The following is a 24,284-nucleotide window of genomic DNA, read 5'->3' on the forward strand; positions in this document are numbered from 1 at the left end:
TTACACCCACCACCCTTATTGTCTAGTATAACTGGCTTGCAACCAAGGTTCCGGACACAGTAATTATCACCTAGCCCTGAGTCAGTAGCTTGCTTGCTCTTGCTTGCAAGGTATTTTTCCATCAGTTATATATACAGTCACAGTTTCTTAACCCTTTACTTCCTCACATTGGGATCTCTTCTGGGATAGTGGTGACCTGTACAAGTGGGTCAGGTTGCACCTGAACTGGAGGGGGACCAATATCCTGGCAGGTAGATTTGCTACTGCTACCAGGGAGGGTTTAAACTAGATTGGCAGTGGGGTCAGATCTAAATCAGAAGTGAAGACAGATGGAGGCTGGAAGTTGAGACAAAATTCACTGCCAGTAAAGTCAGTAGACAAGACAGGCAGCAGCATGGCAGGGAGCAAGGAAAGACTGTTGGATTAAATTGCATTTATTTCAATGCAAGAGGCCTCGCAGGTAAGGTGGGTGAACTCAGGGCATTGATAGTTACATTGGACTAAGATATTATCGCTGTTACAGTTATGACAAAGGGAGGGACAGGACTGGCAGGTACAGATGCTATAGGTGGGATAGAGGTGGAGAAAAGAGAGGAGGGGGAGTTGCATTCTGATTAAGGAGAACGTCACGGCAGTAGCCTGAGATGAAATTACTGAGAGATTGATTGTCCAGTGAGGCTTTATGGGTGGAGTTGAGAAATAGTAAGAGGATGGTCACCTTGTTGTGATTGTACTGTAGGCCCACTAATAGTCAATGGGGATTTGAGGAACAAATATGCAAGAGATTGCAGAAAGATGCAAGAATAATAGGGTTGTCATAGTAGGGGATTTTGACTTTCCTAATATAGACTGGGACTGCCATAGTGCTAAGGGCTTGGATGGGGTGGAACTTGTTAAATGTGTTCAGGAAGATTTATGTAGAAGGCCCTACTAGGGAGAGGGCAAAGCTCGACCTACTCTCGGGAAATAGGGCTGGACAAGTGACTGAGGTGTCAGTGGGGGAGCACTTTGGGACCAGTGACCATGGTTCTGTTTTTAAATTAGTTATGGAAAGGGACAGATCTGGTCCACAGGTTAAAGTTCTAAATTAGGGCAAGGCAAATTTTGACAGTCTTAGATAAGAGCTTCTAAAAGTTGATTGGAGTAGGTCGTTTGCAGGCAAAGGGATGTTTGCCAAATGGGAGGCTTTTAAAAGTGAGATATCAAGAGTTCAACATCTGCATGTTTCTATTAGAGTGAAGGGCAAGGCTGGCAGGAGTGGGGAACCCAAGATGACAATGGTATTGAGGCTCTGGTCAGGAAAGAGGCAGCATGGGTCAGGTACAGGCTGCTGGGATCAAGTGAATCCCTGGAGGAGTATAGAGGATGCAGAAGGGCAAAAAGGGGGCATAAGATAGCTGTGGCAGAGAAGATTAAGGAGAACCCAAAGACATTCTGTAAGTATATTAAGGGAAAAAATAACTAAAAAGAGAATAATGCCCCCCAAAGACCAAAGTGGACATCTTTTTGTGGAGCTGCAGGAGATGGGTGAGGTCCTCAATATTTCTCTGTTTTTACCCTGGAGAAGGAAATGAAAACTTCATCTGCTGTTGTAAATCATAGGGTCAACTTATTAACATAATGACAGATGCATCATAGTTGTGAATCTTACTGGCCATAGGTCACCTTGCCAGGCTCATTCCCCAGTGCAAGGTTTAGTACAGCCTCATCTCTGGTTGGATTTTGTACATATGGTTTCAAGAAGCCCTCCAGGATGCATCTAACACTGAGGTAAGCCCCTAGCACAAAGGAAGTCCCAGTCAATATTGGGGAAGTTAAAATCACCCACTGCAATAACCCTGTTTTTTATTTCATCTTTTCATTATCTGCCTGCATATCTGTTTGTTTAGCTCCCTCTAGAACCCCATCATAGCAATTGCACCATTCTTATTCCTGAGCTCTACCCATATTGCCTCAGTGATTGAGCCCTCCAGGATGTCCTCTCTAAAGGCAGCTGTGACTTTCTCCCTGACCAGTGGTGCAACTCCCCTACCTCTTTTACATCTGTCACATCCTACCATCTGTCATGTCTGGCCACTGGCCATGTTAGTTATCCTGGCCATAAACTTGCCAATAGTGTCACGGAATCCCCAAGATAGTCCTGACTCTTCAGACAGAGCAGCCTGCAACATCATCAGGGGAAGCATGTGAGGGATCACGTAGAGCACTCTGAAGGTGGCTGCTGATGATCCAGGATAGTACTCCACTATCCCTGCCATCTGCCAATCCCAGGGCCCCCTTGATGGGGTCACTCAATGGCAGGCACAGGTCCCCAGGGCTGTCTCTCATGGGCCACCTGATACTGGGCCCTGGACGAGAGATCCAGCTGGATCTTGAATCAGGGATGAGCCTGAGCCCATGACTAGTGACCTGACTGGACCTGGGACCAGGGAGCTGACAGGTCATAGACCAATGAGACCCAGTCAACAATCACCCAAGGACCATGTCAGACCCAGCTTGATCTACTAGGATCAGGACCAGATCCGGGTATATATTCAGCTCTATAGAGAAGTATACAGTATTGGTGGGTCTGACACTATAAAACAATTATATTCACATGAGTTCAGGTCTCTTGCTGTATGATACTGAAGTACAGAACTAGTGGAAACAAGCATAACACAGGGCCAGTACTGGTGGGAACAGCACTAGTGGGCATAGGTCTGTTACCATGTAACACTTGCTATAGTAAAGGTGGACACATTTGTCACCCAAAAGCACTGGGGCACTATATTGGTGGGCACATGTCTGTCACATTGATGTACAGTACAGGTGTGTTATATTAAACCTTGTGTAACATTGCTAAAGTTTCCACAGCTCTGAAGTAATCTACTTCCTGGCAATGCCACGTCTTTTTATGTAGCTCTCACCCTATGAACTGAAGACCTCTAATATCAAAAGGTGGATTTAAAATGCAATATGGTGGAAACACTCAGCAGGCCAGGCAGCATTTGCAGAGAGACAAACAGATTTAGCGTTCCTGGCTGGTGTCCTTTTAAGAGAAAGAAGGACCAGAGTTTGCAGTTTGTATTGAGGTGATGTAAAATCTTCATGCAGATTCCATTGTTGGGATTCCAAGAGAATATTGTGCAATTAGCGAAATAGGAATTCCCCACAAAATCTAGGTCAATGAATTCCTCATTAGTTTTCTCCCATAAAAATGCTTTAAATTGCTCTCACTAAAACTCTACTTTTATTTCCTTCTGTGGTTGCCTTTTCTACTTCCTGTTGCAGACTATTTTTAAATTGTTCATGAAATCAACAACCTGTACTCCCACTCCAACTAAAGCATCTTAGTCCTATTGCCAGTAAGATTCACAACTATGCCGCATCTGTCATTATGTTGATAAGTTGACCCTATGATTTACAACAGCAGATGACGTGCTTGAGAATGTAGGGATCGTTATGCTTCAAGTGCTAATGCTAAATCTTTCTATCAGTTAACAGTGTAGTAGAAATGTATTGTTGCAGTCTGCAGAGGTTTCAATCAATAACAATGTCTTATTTTCTTGTAAATTTCTCTTAATTGTGCATTCCAAATAACAGGAGATTCATTATATAAATTCCTTCTGCACAATAGGGTTTATGGTCCTGGTGACTCCCAGGAGTCCATTTTTGAGGAAGTGCGCCCTTTACTTACCTCCTTACTAGATGGGTAAGTGCAACATTTGCTTTTAACTTCGTATTGTTACAGTGAATCAAGGAACCAACTTTAATAGCACACACAAAATGCCAATACTAAAATGGAAGAATTCTGAGATACTATTTTAGATCCAGAATTGTAGAATGAAAAGGGTTAATTAGCAAAGTTGTAGTTGAGGCATGTTTAGGTAAGAGTGATCATAAAATGACAGTTATTTATAAAGGTTAGAAGTGGTTTAATTCATCTGAAACCAGGATCTTAGATTTAAACAAGTTACAAAGATATAAGGCATGAGATGACTCTGAAGAATGGGAAACTACAGAGTGCTGGAAGAACTCAGCAGGTCAGGTAGCATCCATGGAGGGAAATAAACAGTTAAGGTTTTGGGCCGAGACTCTTCATCAGGAGTGGAAAGGAAGAGGGCAAAAGATATGAGAGTTGATAAATGATGGCTCGCATTCATGTGCATAATTAGGACATAATCTACAGCAATTATACATTCCTTTAAAACACACAAAGACAAAAGGAAAAGTGGTCCAAGTATGGCAAACATGAGAAGTTAAAAGATAGCATTACTTCAAAGAAACAGGCTCAATGTTTCCAAAAGCCTGGGGATATTTCAGAATTCATCAAAGGAGTATTAAGACTGATGAAGAAAGGGAAAATTGACCACCAGAGTAAGTTATCAAGAAACACAAAAAAGGAATGTAAAATCTTCTATACGTAAATAAAAAAGAAAAGATTGGCAAAAGTTAACGTGAGTTGCTTAAAAACTGAGAGAGGAGAAATTATATTGGAGAAAAGGAAATGGCAAAGAAACAAGGCGAGTATTTTGTGGCTATCTTCACAGTAGAAGACACAGAAACCCACCTGGAAGTAGTGAGAAATACAAGCCTGGAGTGAATGAGGAACTGAAAGAAATTAGCATCAGTTTTAAAAAAAATATTAGATGAATGAGATTGAAAGCTACTGAATCCTTATGACCTGCATCCCTGGTTTTAAAAGAGGTGGCTCTGGAGATGGTGGCTGTCATCTTCCAAAATTCCATAGGTTCTAAAACAGTTCCCAGCAGATGTAAACCATATTATTTGAGAAAGGTGAGACAGTGAAAATGGGAAATTACAGACCAGTTAGCCTGACATTAGTAGGGAATTACTAAAATCCATTAATAAGAAAGTGGCAACAAGGGTCTTGGAAAATAATAATAGGATTGGAGTCAATATGGATTTATCAACCTACTATCCAGGAGCCTAAGTTGAAATCCCAGCACAGCAATTTAAATTCAGTTAATAATTACCATTTAAAAATTCAGTTTAAAAAAAAAAACTTGTCTTATTAATGATAACTACTAAGCTACTGGATTGTGGTTAAAAACCCACCTAGTTCACCAATATGCGTCAGGGTAGGAAATCTGCCATCTTTAATGTTCTCTGTCGTATATGTTCTTCCAGCCCCACCAATCTGGTTGACTCTGAAGTGCCCTCTGAAATGACTTAGCAACCACTCAGTTGTATCATTACAACTATGTTGAAACAGAGAAGAAATAAAAGTGGATGGACCATCCGGTTTCAACCTAGTCAGAGAATTTGGATAAGTCACTTGAAAACATCAAGGGACTGATGTCTGAAATGGAAGAGCTGTCCTACAGACTGGTTAGGCAACAACCTGGCATAGTCATACTCACAGAATCATACCTTGCACACAATATGCCAGACTTTCTGGAACTGCGCTTATCCAGGCAAATGGAGAGTAAATGCTGAGGGCTCCAAGGGCTACCTGTTCTTCCACCTCTGAATGTTTGTCCTGCTGATGTGATGCATCTTTATCACATCAACAGGACAAATGTTCAGAGGTGGCAGAACAGGTAGCCCTTGGAGCCCTCAGCATTTACTCCCCATTTGCCTGAATAAGTACAGCTCCAACAACATCTCAGAAGCTTAATACCTCCAAGGGCAAAGCAACTGCTTTATTGGTACTCAATCTGCAAAATGCACTCTGACAGCACCTCTCAAGCTTGCAGACTAACACCAAGAAAAGCAAGGAATATGTGAATACTATGTGGCAATTTGCATGATAAGCTCCATCCTGGTTTGGAAATATACCCCCGTTCCTTCATCATTACTGGATCTGAATTTAGAAGCCTCTATCCAACAACACTGTGGGAGTAACTTTAGCAGAAGGAGTGCAAGAAGGAAGCTCACCATCACCTTAACAAGGGAATTAGAGATGGGCAGTAAGTGCTGGCCTGGTCAGTGATGACAGATCGTGAAAATGAATTAGAAAACAACACTGCTTCTCTTTCCAGTCCTTCTGGGCAAACACATATTCCAGAAGGATATGGATAATCATCTCATCCCAGTACAATCACCTTAAGGGCAGCATGCAGTAGTGTTGAAACTCTGGCTCTGCAATGAAGGATCTGGCTAGGGGACCTTTTAACCACCTACTGAACAAAGTCTTGGTGCTTGATTAAAGGTTCTAGTAATAAGACATTCTTCAAAATAGCAGTCTGCTCATGGAACCATCTGACAGGAACTACCATCTCCTTTTCACTCCAAGCCTGAAGATCATTCCATGCAGACCACTGGTTGATTGACAGGGTTAGATGTGTTCTTCTGCACAAATGTTTCTGATAAGTACCAGGTGATACAGTATGGTCCAGCTGAATGGAACCATCCCCAACACCACAGCCAGATGCATCCTTTGCAATACCAGGGATGGATGGAACCTCAACACTTTGTCACATTTGGTGTTTGTGCACCTAGGCTGTACACATAGCTTGATGTAACCAAACACGAAGATAGCCATAAGGGCACAAATTAAATTGGATACATTTTTCCTCCACTTTGGAGGTTTCCCTGGTGTCATGGTGTCTCTGCATGTATGATCAACTTTTGATCTCCAGATAAAGGGGAAGGTATCTCAGGTGACTGCACAGCACAGCCGTCAGGTACAGGCTGCACCTGCACCATGAATATCCACATCAACATCACTTCACAGCTAATAACTAGATTCTTTCTGGGAATTGAGAGCTGTCCTCCTCCACTCATTTGCCTAACTCACATGTCTATGGTTTTCATCACAACTGCTCCATGTGATAGCAGTTACCATGTGGAACCTGCTATTATGGGAAACATACTGTCCTGAATTTTTTTATATAAGTTTATAATTCCTTATGGTTGTATACTGATTTCTACCAAATTTTATCTTGAATCTAAAAATAAAGTTAATAACCCATTTTCATGGTTAGGTTGCTAATGAAATGCCCAGTACATGCTCTGCTGAAGTAGACAGTTATCACACTGTTTTCTTATGCTCCAGCAATCCTTGTTGTAATGTAGCTCTGCATTTTGTTTCTCTGTATACTTGGCAGGCAATGACTATCTCTGAGGAAAAGTATTCTGCATGAGTGAAAGGTCATGAGAAAGTAGCAGTCCCTGTGCTACAAATTTATTAAATGCTATGTAGCTCTTATAACACTGTTAACATTAAGGCTGGGAACTTACAATTATGCTGGATTCTTATAAAGAGATTCTGTGTAAGAGGTTCTTCACTAAGACTAGGGCTTCTCCCAAGGCATACATAATTCCTTCATGGTCTCATCTGAAAACTATGGAGGCATGGGTGGATTATTTGATGAAGCAGATAATGTCACTGAAACAAATAACCAGTGTGAATATAGACTCTTGCACCAAAGTTCCATTTTTTAACATCATATTATGTCTTTCATTCATTGTTAATTTACATGTTATGCAGGCAGTTAAGACAGCCAGCCTTCACACAGCTGCAAAAAGCAAGTGAATGGTTGGCCATTTAAATGGTGTATTTAAGAACAAACTAACATGAGGAATAGATTCAGGAGTAGATCATTTAGCCCCTCATGCCTGCTCTACATTCATTGAAATTATGGATGATTATTTGCCAGTGCCAATTTCTTGTGCTCTGTGCCTTGACCCCATATTTCTTGAAAGCTCAACCAAACAAAAATTTAGAGATGGAGACGCGGGGGACTGCAGATGCTGGAATCTGGAGTGAAAAAAACAAACTGTTGAAGGAACTCAGCATCAGGCAGCATCTGTGGAAGGAAATGGATAGTCAACGTTTTGGGTTGAGACCCTTCATCTGCTCTGTAAGATAGAGGGGAGAAAACTACTATAGAGCTGAAGGGAAAGGGGTGGAGCAAGAGCTGGCAAATGATAGGTGGATAGGCAGATGGAGGAAGTAAGAGTAGAAATAGTGACAGATGTTGGAAGATGATTGGTGGAGGCAGCAAAGGGCTGCAGATGATGGAATCTGATAGGAGAGGAAGGTGGAGCACGGAACCAAATAAGGGAGGTGGGGAGGGCAGATGGGAACAGTAGGGGGAAGGGATCAGTTTGAGGGGTGTGTGGGCGATGGGCAAATGGAGTAGGTGGAGGAGGGGAAAGAAACAGGGTGATGGTGGCTGGGTGTGGGATGGAGTGGGTGTAGGGGGAACTGGGTAGATCCGGGGGAAAGAGAAAAGGGACAGAGGCGGAGCAAGCTACCTTTGTGTTGCACACTATCCAGGCGGAATATGAAGTGCTGTTCCTCTGGTTTGCATTTGGCCTCCCCCAAGCAGCAGAAGAGGCCGAGGTCAAACAGGTTGGTGTGGGAGTGGGGAGGGGGATCAAAATGGCTAGCAACCAGGAGCTCCAGACAGCTGTGGTGGACGGAATGCAGGTGCTTGGCAAAGTGGTTGCCCAGTCTGTGCAGCACCTATAGATTTATAGATTACTGCCTTGATAGGTTCAATTCTCTAACCATAAACAACCCTTTAGGTGAGAAAATTGAAGATTTCCAACACCTTTTTTGTGGAAAATAAAGCTTCCTTTACCCACTTTCACTTATGGCTTACCCTCATTTTCTAAGATTGTTGCCTAAATCTACACAGTACATTTCAACACTAACAATTATTCAAGGTGACCAAAGAGGGGCTCAAAATCATAGAAGTTTAAGCCTTGGTAGGCAAAAATGGACTTTTAAGTATTCCCATTTCCCAGCTCTTGGTCCATAGCCTTGTAGGTTACAATTCTTCAGTTGGTCTTAGAAACATAGAACATAGAAAAACTACAGCACAATTCAGGCCCTTCGGCCCACAAAGTTGTGCCAAACATGTCCCTACCCTAGAAATTACTAGGCTTAGCCATAGCCCTCTATTTTACTCAGCTCCATGTACCTATCTAACAGTCTCTTGAAAGACCCTATCGTATCAGCCTCCACCACCATTTCCAGCAGCCCATTCCACACACTCACTACTCTCTGAGTAAAAAAACTTACCCCTGACATCTCCTCTATATCTACTCCCCAGCACCTTAAACCTATGTCCTCTTGTGGCCACCAATTCAGCCCTGGGGAAAAGCCTCTGACTATCTACCATCTTATACGCCTCTATCAGGTCCCCCCTCATCGTCCGTCTCTCCAAGGAGAAAAGGCCGAGTTCCCTCAACCTGCTTTCATAAGGCATACTCTTCATTCCAGGCAGCATCCTTGTAAATCTCCTCTGCACCCTCTCTATGGCTTCCACATGTTTCCTGTAGTGAGGCGACCAGAACTGAACACAATACTCCAAATGGGGTCTGACCAGGGACCTACATAGCTGCAACAATACCTCATGGCTCCTAAATTCAATTCCCCGATTGATGAAGGACAATACACCATATGCCTTCTTAACCACAGAGTCAACCTGCGCAGCCGCTTTGAGTGTCCTATGGACTTGGACCCGAAGATCCCTCTGATCCTCCACACTGCCAAGAGTCCTACCGTTAATACTATATTCCGCCAACATATTTGACCTACCAAAATGAACCATTTCACACTTATCTGGGTTGAACTGCATCTGCCACTTCTCAGCCCAACTCTGCATCCTATCTATGTCCCTCTGTAACCTCTGACAGCCCTCCAAACTATCCACAACACCCCCAACCTTCATGTCATCCACAAACTTACTAACCCACCCCTCCACTTCCTCATCCAGGTCGTTTATAAAAATCACAAAGAGTAAGGGTCCCAGTACAGATCCCTGAGGTACACTACTGGTCACCGACCTTCACTCAGAATACAACCCTTCAACAACCACTCTTTGCCTTCTGTGGGCCAGCCAGTTCTGGATCCACACTGCAATGTCCCCTTGGATCCCATGTCTCCTCACCTTCTCCATAAGCCTCGCATGGGGTACCTTATCAAACGCCTTCCTGAAATCCATATACACTACATCTACTGCTCTCCCTTCATCGATGTGCTTAGTCACGTCCTCAAAAAATTCAATCAGGCTTGTAAGGCAGGACCTGCCCTTGACAAAGCCATGCTGACTATTCCTAATGATATTATACCTCTCCAAATGTTCATAAATCCTGCCTCAGGATCTTCTCCATCAGCTTACCAACCACTGAGGTAAGACTCACCTGTCTATAATTTCCTGGGCTATCCCTACTCCCCTTCTTGAATAAGGGAACAACATCCGCAACCCTCCAATCTTCTGGAACCTCTCCCGTCTCCATGGACAACGCAAAGATCATCGTCAGAGGCTCCGCAATCTCCTCCCTCGCTTCCCACAGCAACCTGGGGTACATCTCATCCGGTCCCGGCGACTTATCTAATTTGATGCTTTCCAAAAGCTTCAGCACCACCTCTTTTCTAATATCTACATGCTCAAGCTTTTCAGGCTGCTGCAAGTCCCCACTACAATCCCCCAGATCTTTATCCGTGGTGAATACTGACGTAAAGTATTCATTAAGTACCTCCGCTATTTCTTCCGGATCCATACACACTTTCCCACTGCTGCACTTGATAGGCCCTATCCTTTCGCATCTCATCCTCTTACTCTTCACGTACTTGTAGAACGCCTTGTGGTTTTCCTTAATCTTGCCCGCCAAGGCCTTCTCATGTCCCCTTCTGGCTCTCCTAATCTCCTAAAAGTTCCTTCCTTTTAGCCTTGTACTCCTCCAGATCTCTAACATTACCTAGCTCTCTATACCTCGTGTATGCTTTTCTTTTTGACTAGATTTATTATAGCCTTCATACACCACGGCTCCTGTATCCTGTCATGACTCCCCTGTCTCATCGGAACATGTCTATGCAGAGTTCCACACAAATATCTCCTGAATATTTGCCACATTTCTTCCATACTTTTCCCAGAGAACATCTGTTCCCAATTTAATCTTCCAATTTCCTGCCTGAGAGCATCATAATTCCCTTTACTCCAAGTAAACACCTTTCTAGCCTGTCTGTTCCTATCCCTCTCCAGTGCTAACGTAAAGGAGATAGAATTATGATCACTATCACCAAAACGTTCACCCACTGAGAGATCTGACACCTGACCAGGTTCATTACCCAATATCAAATCAAGCACAGCTTCTCCTCTTGTAGGTCTATCTACATACTGTGTCAAGAACCCTTCCTGAACACACCTAACTCCACCTCATCTAAACCCCTCACTGTCTGGAGATGCCAGTCGATGTTTGGGAAATTAAAATCACCCATCACAACAACTCTGTTATTCTCACACCTTTCTAGGATCTGCTTCCCTATCTGCTCCTCAATAACCCTGTCACTATTGGGCGGCCTATAAAAAACACCCAGTAAAGGTATTGACCCATTCCTGTTCCTAACCTCCACCCACAGAGACTCCGTAGACAATCCCTCCACAACGTCCACCTTTTCCGCAGCCATGACACTCTGATCAACAGTGCCACTCCCCCACCTCTCTTGCCTCCCTCTCTGTCCTTCCTGAAACATCTAAAACACGGCACTTGAATCAACCATTCCAGCCCCGGAGCCATCCAAGTCTCCGTAATGGCCACCACATCATAGCTCCAAGTATCGATCCAAGCTCTAAGCTCATCCTCCTTGTTCACAACACTCCTTGCGTTAAAATAGACACATCTCAAGCCAGTCTGAACACGTCCCTTCACTATCACCTGCCTATGATACTTACTCCTAGCCTCCTCTATTTGAGAGCCAGACTCCTCTTCCCCAGTCTCTCCAGTACGGATCCCACCCCCCAGCAAATGTCTTGAGCTCAAACATAGGCTTAGTCATGATTACCAATAGATGATATCTTGGTAATGGAGTTGATATATACATTCAATCACTCCTATCCTCACTACTCTCTGGAGACTTCCTACTTCAGTAGATTTATTAGTGTTGATAAAAAAATGTTTTAAAAGTCTTCATTTGAAGTCTTGATTAACCTTCAGTTTTTAACCAAGGTGACAAATGCTAACAAAAGTTTTTATCGTTTACTTTAACAGTTCTCCCTTAGTTCTAGTGACTGTTTACAAAAATTAACTGGTATAGCTTGAGGTAAATTGGTTACAGAATTTATCAGTAAAACTGGTGCTTTACTGTTGGGGCTGAGTGAATATTTGTTTGGGACATACTAATTAGAGAATTCATTCCATGGGCTTGGAAGATTTAGTGGGATCAATCCTGTCCTCCTATAAATGACGTCAAAAAATCCATTCTGGGAAAGCATTTAATGTACTGATGAATTGCGCCAATTAAAACAAATGAATGGAAAATCACAGACCAATGATCACAATCCCATGGAATCTACTGTGAAGGTAAAGAACATTGCTCACTGCTGATCGCAAGAAGATTCCCATAAAGACCTAGCGATCTATGTGATAACCTCCCCTTTTCTGATGCCCGTTGCTTTTAGGAATAAGTTCAATAGGATTCCTTTTGTGATGAAATCAAGCAAGAAATCAAACATATTTAGGATTTCTCACAGACAGAATACCAGGAAAGGAAAAGCAAACTTTTCATTAACTTTTTAAACAATATTCAGAACACCAAATATAGATTGAAATATATATATGATTAAGTTGAACCTGAAGAATCATAAATTTAAAACATTGTTTAAATATATTTTAAATATATATAAAATATCTAGTTTTAAGACCAAATAGTTTGTTAAGCATTAATGCAGAGAATGCCAACAGATCTTGGGCGTTTCAAGGTATAGATGAAAGTTGTATACATTAGCTTAAATTTGCCTGAATTCAATTCATTTCCTTTGATTAAGTTGGAGAAGGCTGCAAACAACATAGCCTTTGAGAGTGAAGGGAATCAAACTACACTTGCATGGAATGTGCTGCCAGTTTTATTTACTGAAGATGACAAATGCTAATAGTTTTGCCCACATTACTCCCATAAAATTTGGGCCAGTATTTTGAGGATAATGATTATAAATAGGTTAAGCTATTGAAATGATAGAAGTAAGTGCCATTTTCCAATCTTAATAATTAGTTCTACCTGATGTATGGGTTGATAGCTGATTGCCTTAAAGGTACATCCTAGGAGCAGTATAGCACCTCTGTAAAATTGAGTGTCTGGAGCCATGCGTTTATGAAGACAAATTGCTAGATCTAAACTAAGTATTTTTCTAGTTTACCAATGTTAAAAACAAATAAATTATATTGGTTTTGAGAATTGGAATTGAAAAATAAGGCATAGTTTTCTGCCTCGTAGCTGAACTTCATTCTTCTCCCCGTCCCAACAGGGATTTTAAAGTTAGCTGTCAAAGATCTTGCAGGGTGGAGAAATTATACAAATTGAACATTTAATTGTTTGTGATGTGACAGGAGAACTAATCAAAAATGAAGCATAACGTGTATTTTTAAAAGTCCTAAAACTTCTTATAATCCGCCACTGTATTCCAGGTACAATGTGTGCATCATGGCATATGGTCAGTCGGGCAGTGGCAAGACATATACTATGCTAGGGCCACATTCTGAAGAAAACTTAACATTTTCTGCTGAGTCACAGGTAGATGAAGGAATTATCCCAAAAGCTGCAAGAGAGTTATACAGGTATGAAGTGCTTTTGTAGCCTATCAGGTTTTCTTTCGACTTTGGGGCCAAAGGACTGAGAAACTGTATGAAGTAACAACAGTGTATGGTGGGGTTTTGAAGTGACCTGGTGCCATAATTAGTCATAGAGTCATACAGCATGGAAACAGGCCCTTTTGGCCCAACTTGTTCATGCCGACTGTGTTGCCCAGCGAGCTAGTCCCATCTGTCCGCGGTTGGCCCATAGCCCCCTAAACCTCTCCTATCCATGTACTTATCTAGATGGCTTTTAAATGTTGTTAATGTGCCCACCTCAACCACTATTTCTGGCAGCTCATTCCAAATATGCACCACCCTTTGCATGAAGAAGCTGCCCCTGATGTCCCTTTTATATCTCTCACCTCTGATCTTAAACCTGTGCCCTCTCGTTTTCAGCACCCACTCCCTGGGAAAAAGACTCTGTGCTTTTACCCTGTCTATGCCCCTTGTGATCTTATATACCTTTTAACTCAGGCCCCCTAGTCCAGGCAACATTCTGGTAAATCTTTTCTGCACTCTTTCTACTTTAATGATGTCTTTCCTATAACAGGGCAAAATTTCCTATTACAGAGTTAAATGGTTAAATTACTTAACGTAATCCAGAGGCCTTGACCAATGAGATGAAAATAAATTCAAATTCCATCACCGCAGCCAAGGAATTTAAATGTGACATATTAAATTAACCAACAGTGACCATAAAAGGACCTATCTGGTTTGCTTATGTCCTTTGTGAAAGAAAATCTGCTGATCCTGCCCATTTCACAGTGAGGTTGATCTTTCCTTACCCTCTGAAATACCCTATTCAGTTGTATGAGGAAAAAAAAGATGGTATCAGATTTAGACAAGGAAAAGGTATTCTCAGACCAGATAGCTTCCCTCATATATGTCTTGAGTCCGGTGTCGAAACTAGTTAAGCTATCCCCACGACAAGATCAACAACAGATTCATATCTTTCAACCAATGTCCTAGAATCCACCAACATGATCCTAGGGTTTGTTCTGTCCCACCAGCTGGACAGACCCACTAGAATTGGTGGCACAATGTATATAGTCAGTAGGGACTGACTCATGGAACTCTGAACATTGCCTCCGGTCCCCATGATGTTCCATCACATCAAATCAAGGAAACCTTTTGTTGATTATCATCTGCTGTGCTGATGAATTCTCGATGTTGGTCTTTTGGTGGCGCAGTATGGAGTAAGTCGTATCTTGGCTTTGCTCCACTTTTACCTCCTTATGCACCACCCTTTACTAAGACTTTTATAATACTTTTACAAGATTGATTTTGACTTCTAAGTGTCGGAATGAATACTAGAGCTAAGGCTGGAGCTGATGGCAAGGGTAATGGAGACCCTCAACTCACTTTGGAAGCTATCTCTAAACTGGATAAAAAGCTTGACCAGAGATTTGCCACTTTGGAAATGCTGTTAAAAGATATGGAAGACAGGCAGACCACACTTATACAGGAGAGTGTTATACAACAACAATTAATTGCTGAACTGGATCAAGCTAGCAAAGAGAGAGATCGCACGCTGGATTTGCTGGAAAAAGACTTTATGGTGACCAAACAAAGACTGGAACAGCAAAGTCAGAGGATTATTGATTTAGAAAGCCGCAGTCGGAGGAATAATGTGACAATTATTGGTCTCTCCAAGAACGCCGAATCCGGTAATTCCATTGAATTCTTTTCTAAACTTCTGAAGGATGTGTTTGGCCCTGAAGTTTTTTCTACAAGCCCTATACTGGATCGTGCCCACCGAGTGTTAAGACCAAAACCTCCAAAAACCACAACCAGTAATATTGAGATTTCATTATGTCAGCACCAAAGACCATTTGATTCGAATTGCTCGTCATCGAGGAATGATTCAATATAAAGAATGGAAGTTTCATCTGGTTGAAGATTACACCCCAGAAGTTATGAAAGAGAGACTGCTTTACAAACCGATTATGTCGCAGCTTTATCAAGAGAATTACCAACCTGCATTATTGTTCCCAGCCCATTTGAGAATCTCACTTCCCAACAAATCATGCTGGTGCTTTAATTCCATTAAAGGAGCCGAAGATTTCCTTCAAGGTTAACTTTTTGTCTCCAGATGGTCAAGAAATGTGCTTTTCTTTGACTTTATACTTAATTAGTCTACTAAGCAATGATTAACTTACAGGTTTAAACGCTTTTTATGCCTGGAGATATTTTCTTGCCCTTTGTTAATTTTTTCGTGCTTGGTTCTGGAACATGGATACTTACCATGTTTTTAATTTAATTTTTTTTCTCTCTATTATTTTACTTTAACATTTTTAATGTTCTGTTTGGGTAATAATTAAGAATTTAACTGAGTGACTAATTGCCTTTTTCTCTTTGGAATTAAAATAAGACTATTTTTTGCAAGTCCTTTTACAATTTGGAAAATTATTTTGGCTAATCTATCTTTTGTTTAGTCTACAGATGGCGTCTTGCATTCTTTTAAATTTGGAGACATGGGTAGCATTCTGGCTGTCTATTGGCCAGTTTTCGGGCTTTGTTGGGTGGGGGGTGGGGCTGTTTTTAGGTTAGTTGTTTTTTTCCTCTGGACTAATAAACTACAAATATGTCTGAACTGTTGTCATATCCGGCTCCTCTTTGAACTTTTTTTCCTCTTCCTGTTAATGAATCTCCTTAGCAACAAGGTTAACCCTTTACATATCATATGTTTTTTTTAGTCTATTAAAATGGATAAAATGATTAATTTTGTTACCTGGAATACAAACGGCTTGAATAATCCAATTAAGCATAAGAAGATCTTTAAAGTTTTTCACAGACTGAATGCTCAGATTATTTTTGCGCGGGAGACTCATATCAGGAAAGAGGATAATCAGCACTTTTTTAGATTTTGGAGATGTCAACAGTTTCATTCTAACTCACAAGTAAAGGTGAAAGGAGTCTCTATTTTTATAGACTCCTCAATTTCATCTGTTCAGCATGAGACAATTTCAGACCCGAATGGTAGATTTTTAATAATTACTGGCTTACTTCATAACAAAAAAGTTGTTATGGTTAATGTTTATGCACCTAATGTGGATCATCCTGAGTTTTTTAAACATTTATTTGCATCTTTTCGTAATTTAAATAAATATATGTTGATTATGGGTGGAGATTTTAATTGTTGTTTAAACCCTTCGATAGATAGATCTTTGTCGAATCTTGCACCTCCTAACAAATCTGCTGTTTTTATCAACTCCTTTTTAGTTGATTCTAGAATTTTAGAAGTTTGGAGATTTCTACACCAAAATGATAAAGAGTTTTCATTCTTTTCTCATGTTTATCATTATTACTCTAGGATTGATTACTTTTTTCTTGATGCACGATTAGTTCCACTTGTTACTGACTGTAAGTACGATACAATTGCCATTTCCGATCATGAGCCATTGAAATTATCAATTAAATTAGTGGGAGTACCCTCTGGTGCTAGACAATGGCGACTCAATCCTTCTTTATTGCAAGATTTAGACTTTGTTCATTTTATTAAAGAACAGATTTCCTTTTTCTTCTCAACTAATTTTACTGAAGAAATTTCCAGTGGGACAATATGGGATACTTTTAAAGCTTATATCTGCGGTCAAATTATTTCATACTCTGCTGGACTGAAAAAACGAACTAATAATGAATTACGTATATTGGCTAATAAGATTAAAGAAATCGATAAAGAATACTCTGATGTTCCTAATTTGGAGCTCTATAAAATGAGAACAGAACTTCAATTACAACACAGTTTATTATTAAAATCTCCAATTGAAAATCAATTACTCAAAATCAAAAGTCAGTTTTATATACATGGTGATAAATCTGGTAAATTTTTGGCCAACCAACTGAAAGCTGTTTCAACTAAACGTCAGGTTATTAAAGTTCGTAAACAAAATGGTAAGTACACAGTAGACCATGATCAAATTAACAAATCTTTTCAAGAATTTTGTACTTCTTTATATCAGTCAGAATCTCCTGAGGATTCTACATTAATGCACGAATTTTTAAGGAATTTGAAGACTCTGAAATTATCACTTAATGAATGTTTATTATTAGGTGCACCAATTTCAGAGGAAGAAATAAAGAAAGTAATTTCTTCAATGAATTTGGGTAAAACACCCAGTCCTGATGGGTATACAGTTGAATTTTTTAAATCCTTTTCTGACCTTCTCTCTCCCTGGTTAGGTAAAATTTTTAAAGACGCCCTATCAGTGGGTAAATTACCACAATCTTTTTATGAAGCAACTATTTCCTTAATTCTTAAAAAGGATAAAGATCCCATTGAATGTGCATCTTATAGACCTATTTCTTTATTGAATATGGATTCTAAAATTTTTTCCAAAATATTGGCTTCTAGACTGGAAAAGGTACTTCCACAAATTATTCCTGATGACCAGTCAGGATTCATTAAGAATCGTTATTTGCATTTTAATATTAGGAGGTTAATAAATATTATATAGACGCCTTCATCTGTAATTCCAGAATGTGTTATTTCGTTGGATGCTGAGAAGGCGTTTGGTAGAGTCGAATGGGAATATTTATTTAACACGCCTGAGAAATTTAATTTTAGTTCAAATTTCATATCCGCGATCAAATTGATTTACCACACACCTATGGCTTCAATACTTACTAATAATCAGAGATACCCCCTTCTTCAGGCTTTTCCGAGGCACTAGACAAGGTTGCCCTTTGACCCCTTTAATATTGCTTTGGAACCTTTGGCAATTGCCATTCGGGATTCTTCTAACATATTTGGTATTACTCATGGAAAGGGGACACATAAGATATCTCTTTATGCAGATGACCTGTTACTTTATATCTCTAACGTGGAGAAATCTATCCCTGCAGTATTATCACTACTTGCTCAGTTTAGTGTTTTCTCTGGTTATAGATTAAATCTTAATAAGAGTGAACTTTTCCCATTAAACATGCAAGTCCCAATTTATAGGCAAGTACCATTTAGATTAGTGACTGATTATTTTTCGTACCTGGGTGTTAAAATTACCAAGAAACACAAGGACTTATTTAAAGTGAACTTTTTACCTTTAATTAATTAGGTTAAACAATTACTCACTAAATGGTCCCCATGCTCTTTATCATTGATTGGCCGAATTAATGCAGTTAAGATGAATATTTAACCAAAATTTTTGTATCTATTTCAGGCGATTCCAACCTTTATTTCGAAATCCTTTTTCGACACTATTGATTCCAAAATTCTTTCATATATATGGCAGAATAAAAACCCAAGGTTAAGTAAAAAATATTTACAAAAATTAAAAAAGGATGGTGGTATGGCTTTGCCTAATTTTAGATTTTACTATTGGGCAATTAATATTAGATACTTAATTTTCTGGGCACAAGATTTAGATGCAACCCATTGTCCCTGTTGGGTACACCTTGAGTGTGAATCAGTGCAAGGATTTTCATTAGTTTCTATTTTAGGAGCTTCATTCCCTTTTGCACTTACTAAATTGAGTAAACAAGTGACTAATCCAATAGTTAAAACATACAATACAGATATGGTTTCAATTTCGTAAATTCTTTGGATTGAATAAATTTAATTTATCAAGTCCTATTCAATCTAATTTTTTCTTTCAACCATCTAGAATTGACTCAGCTTTTTCCTTATGGAAAATGAAGGGTATTACATGTTTTCGAGATTTATTCATTGATAACTGTTTTTTTATCTTTTGAACAGTTGTCTAATAAACACAATCTGCCTGGATCACATTTTTTTCAATATTTACAGACTAGAAATTTTTTAAAAGTTACCTTCTTTTCCAACACCATATAAAATTGAAATTACGGAAAAAATTTTAGGTTTTAATCCTTATCAGAAGGGCCTGATAGCAATAATTTATGATCGGATTATGAAAATACGTTCAGAGGAACTTGATAAAATTAAGAATGAATAGGAAAGAGAACTCCAGATACTCTTACCTACAGAGACATGGAAGAAAATTCTTCAATTAGTTAATACATCTATAATGTGTGCTAGACACTCTTTGATACAGTTTAAGGTGGTTCACAGAACCCATATGTCCAAGGACAAGTTAGCCCGTTTTTATCACCATATAAATCCTATATGTGACAGATGTAATTCGAAGGTGGCTTCCCTGACACACATGTTTTGGTCCTGTCCCCTTTTGGAAAAATATTGGAAAGATATTTTTAACATTATTTCAACTGTATTGAATATTGATTTACAACCTCATCCTATTACTGCAATTTTTGGGTTACCAATGATGGAATCTCGCCATTTGTCTGCTTCTGCTTGTAGTATGATCGCCTTTGTCACATTAATGGCCAAGTAATCCATTTTGTTCAAATGGAAGGATCCAATGCCCCCCACCACTTTTCAGTGGTTTTCTCAAACTATAGCATGTTTAAACTTAGAAAAAATTAGGAGTGGTACTGTTGATCCCTCACTTAAATTTGAAGAAGTTTGGAGTCCATTTATTCAATATTTCCATATGATATAAGCTGACCTTTTTCAGATCCCTCTCAATAACCCTTGAATGCAGAGGAGCAGAGTTGACGACATAGTAATGTTTCTTTTTAATTGAAGAAATATCAGTCCAGTTTTTTTTGAAGTTTTTGTTTGTTTTTGGTTTATTATCAATATTTGTTTTTGATTTGGCGTTCTTTCATATAATTAAATTTCATTTCTTTTCAATCTTTCCTTTTGTATTTGTTCACTTAATAAGAGAACAGGACATCTAGATTACTTTTTTTTAACTCCTTGTGATTATGTATATTAACTTTTGTGATTGTTATCCTGATCTTTTTGCACCATATGTATAATTACTAATGTTATATGTATATTTTTGTACTAATTTGAAAATTAATAAAAAGATTGAAAAAGAAAGAATTCTCAATGTTGAACAGCATTTGGACAAAGTTCTGTGAATAGCAAGGACACAGAACATATTCTGGGTGGGGTGTTCGTCAGCAGTAGCTCAGTTGCACCACTACTGATGACACTGCTATATGCAGAAGGATGTAGCTGCCAGATAGAGCTCGCAGCAACTAGTGAAAGGACCATCTTGAGGGATAAACTGACTTGATCTCATCCTCAACAATCAATCTGTTGCAATTGTATCTGTTCATGCAATTTTCGTAGGAGTGGCCACTGTACAGAACACATCGAGGCAAAATTCTGTCCACACAGAGGACATCTCCCTTGTGTCATCAGTTCCACCATCACAGTTTTCAGGAAATTTGATTCACTTTACATGGTACCATAAAAGAGTTGAAAGCACTGGATACAGCAAGGACAGTGGGGCCAGAAAACAGGCTGGCTCTAGTGCTGCAGACTTGCACTCCAGAACAAGTTGTGCCTCCATTTCATTATAGGCCTAACACTGAATCTACATGGCCATGTAAAAAATTAATCACATATATTCTGTCCGCAAGAAACAGAGCCCAGTCAATCTACTACAAATCACAGTGATAGACGGTCTTGTTGACAATGCGGTCTGTTAGCCCTTACCAGTAATTAGCTAATTTTTAGTTTTGTCGAGAAAGCTTGGCTCTAGACCTCACTTTAGCCTAGATTCTGACACAGATAAAAGAGCGAATTTCAGACGCAAGGTGACAGATGGTTGAGAGTAATGTGGGCCCCTTAATCCATCACTGGTGTAGGTAGTATTGTATATGTCTGAGGAGAAAGATATCGTAGAGATAATTCAAGGAGAAGCACTCACTGGATTTAATGTCAGCAAAGTAAAATGTAATATTTTTTAAAAAAGCAACAATTGGAAAAACTTCAGGATCTGATGGTTTTGAAACTAAAAATTCAGAGAATTGTAAATTATGTAGTCCAAAACTCTCCAGATACATAATTGTCCCCCGAAACTACTAATATCCCTAATAGAGAGTGATTACGTTGGGAAGTTATGTGCCTATTTTCTAACTTTTGATATGGGAAAGTTACAAGAGTCTACTATTGAGGGCAGAGCCATAGTCGTACAGCATGGGAACAGGCCCTTTGGCCCACCAATCTGCACTAACTGTAAAGCACCCATTTCCATTAATCCCATTTTTTTGTTCTCCCCTCATTCCCATTAACTCTACTCCCCATCCCCCCTGCCCCCCCAATTCCCCCCTTCCCAATTTTGCCACAGCCCTACACACTAGGAGAAATATACGGTGGTCAATTAACCTACCAAACAGCATGTCCTTGTGATGTGGACGGAACTGGAGCACCCAGAGCAAACCCACACAGACAGAACATACAGACTCCACACAAACAGCACTAGAGTTCAGGATTGAATCCAGGACTCTGGAGCTGTGACAGGGCACTTAGCTGTTTGGATACCTCTGATGGCAGACAGCATATTATGAGGTGCCGTGAGCCATCAGCAGCAAAGAATCTCATTTGTAACGTTGTGGTCCAGTTTTTCCTTCACTCTATTGCCATTAAATCAGTGGACCAACTCTGGCTCAATGACAAGTGTAGAGGATGTGTCAGGAGCAGCACCATCTACCTAGAAGTGGGATACCAACCTGGTAATGCTACTGCACAGTACATGCACAGTACATAGACCGCTGTTTCCCCCCCACCCCAATCAGATCATCTCTCTGTGGCCCTGCCTCATGCAATCATGACCTTAGACAAGCAGCTGCTAGAAGGAGGCAGCCCCATAAACATCCCCATCCCAAACGATCTTGGAGCCCACAGTCCAGGAATCCAGGTCATTTTCAGTTATTCATGCTGAGAGCCTGAACCACCACCTGAGATCCCCACCATCACAGTAGCCAGCCTTATGCCAATTCAGTTCATTCCATGGGATAACTAGAAATGACTGAATGCAGTGGATATCTTGAATGATGATCCCTGGCTAGAGTGTTGAATACATCTGCTCCAGAACCACTCTAGGCAAGCCTTTCTGATACATTTATAACTTGGAGTACTGGCATCTAACCAATAACATGGAAAATTACGTAAGTATGTTCTATCTACAAAAAGCGGGACAAATCTAGACACTTCATTCATTTACTCTCAACCATTCACAAAGTGATTGGAGGTGTTATAGACAGTGCTTTCACACAGTATTTACTCAACCCTACATGCTCAGCTTGGGACTGGCCAGGAGAACTTGGCCAAAGGTCTCATTACAGTTGTGGTCCAAAGAGCTGTAGTCCAGAGGTGAGAGTGATAACCCCTGGCATCAAGAGGTCAATGGGAATCAAGAGGAAAACTTGCATGTTGGAGTTGTATCATGCACAAAGGAAGGTGGTTGTGTTAACTCAGCTCCAGGACATCACGTATCCAAGTACTGTTGATGGTTACACAATGCTCAGTTCCACTTATACCTTCTCAGGGCTCGACAACATGCAAATTTTCACTGATAAGTGACAAGTAAAATTTGCACTATGTGCCGGGTAATTCCTTTCTCCAAAAAAAGAATCCAGTATCTCCTCTAATAATTCAACAGCATTATCATTGCCATTTCCTGGAGTGGCAACATCCTGGGTTGTGGGTGGGGAGTGGTCACCATTGACCAGAGGCTCACCTGGACCAGCCACAAAAATCCTGTGGTTACAGAACAGGTCCAAATATCGGTATTCTGCAGTGATTGAAATCGTTTCCTGATTCCCCAAAACCTTTCCACCATCAGAGTTCAAGAGTATACAGAACTGCTCACCTTGCCGGGATGAGTCCAGCTCCAATGACACTTGGGAAACTTGTTACTATCCAGGACAAAGCAATCTGCTTTGGCACCTGTCACCATAAGTTTATAACAGCACAAGATACCGGGATACTCATAGCAGATTTGTCCAAAACTAGAGGGCATGTGTTTAGGGTAAGAGGTTTTGAAGGATTCTGAGGAGGAACTTTTTCACCTAGAGATTGGTTGGAATCTGGAACACACTGCCCGAGGAGCTGAGACCCTCACAACATTGAAATATGGAGTGCTTGAATTATCGGTACAGAGGACTATGGACCAAGTGCTGATAAATGGGATTAGTATAGATGGATACATGGATGTGCCTGTTTTGGTGCTGTATGATTCTAAGGCTACTTTTGCAGCACCTCCAAAACCTGTGACTTCTAATGCAAGTTTCCCTCCAAGTCATATACCATCCTGATGTGGAAGCTTATCACTATTCCTTCAGCATCACTGGGATAAAGTTCTGCAATTCTCCATCTAACAGCAGCATTGGAGCACCTTGACCACAACTGTTGTGTTTCAAGAAGGCATTGCACTGGCAATTGTGGGTGCAAACAAATATTACCCTCCCCCACCCTACCCAGCAATGTGCAGATACATGAGAGATTTTTTTTTAAAAGATGGAATTTAGATCTCTGCTGGTTTGATGGAAAAATAATAGATATTGGTATGTAACTAATGAATCATTCAGTGTTTTTAATGTATTTTTACCTTGGGGACTTTATAATGTTTGTTATCTTTGCAGGCTGATGTCAGATAGGGTAGTTGAAACACATACTGTTGAAGTGTCTATTGTGGAGGTGTACAAGAATGACATCATTGATCTACTGGCAAAAGGCAGTGGTGGGAACGTAGGTGTAAAACGGGAAGTTGTGACTACTGTTGCTGGTGGTAATGAGATCCCTCTGTTAACTTACATGTAAGTACACTCATTTTTTGGTATGAATGGTTGGTTATGCATAGTCACCGAAACAACTTTTTGTACCATGTAACAGATGAAAGTGAATGTGGTATTGTGAGGAAACTGATTCATTTGACTACAGCCCCATCCACACAAGAAAGCCTGATGCTCTTTTGCTT

At 40.3% G+C, this 24,284-nt stretch overlaps 1 protein-coding gene across 1 annotated transcript in view; it reads left to right on the top strand.

Annotated features, from left to right (window-relative positions):
• The window catches only part of kif25 (kinesin family member 25), a 69,186-nt gene that overhangs the window by 3,249 nt on the left and 41,653 nt on the right, over nucleotides 1-24,284 (top strand). The window contains exons 3-5 of the mRNA XM_052011212.1: nucleotides 3,617-3,691; nucleotides 13,363-13,512; nucleotides 23,950-24,123. Of these exons, the coding sequence (XP_051867172.1) occupies nucleotides 3,617-3,691; nucleotides 13,363-13,512; nucleotides 23,950-24,123 (399 nt within the window). The remainder of the gene's footprint in view (nucleotides 1-3,616; nucleotides 3,692-13,362; nucleotides 13,513-23,949; nucleotides 24,124-24,284) is intronic.

The sequence above is a fragment of the Pristis pectinata genome, chromosome 3 (genome assembly GCF_009764475.1).
Source record: "Pristis pectinata isolate sPriPec2 chromosome 3, sPriPec2.1.pri, whole genome shotgun sequence".
NCBI classification, from domain to species: Eukaryota; Metazoa; Chordata; class Chondrichthyes; order Rhinopristiformes; family Pristidae; genus Pristis; species Pristis pectinata.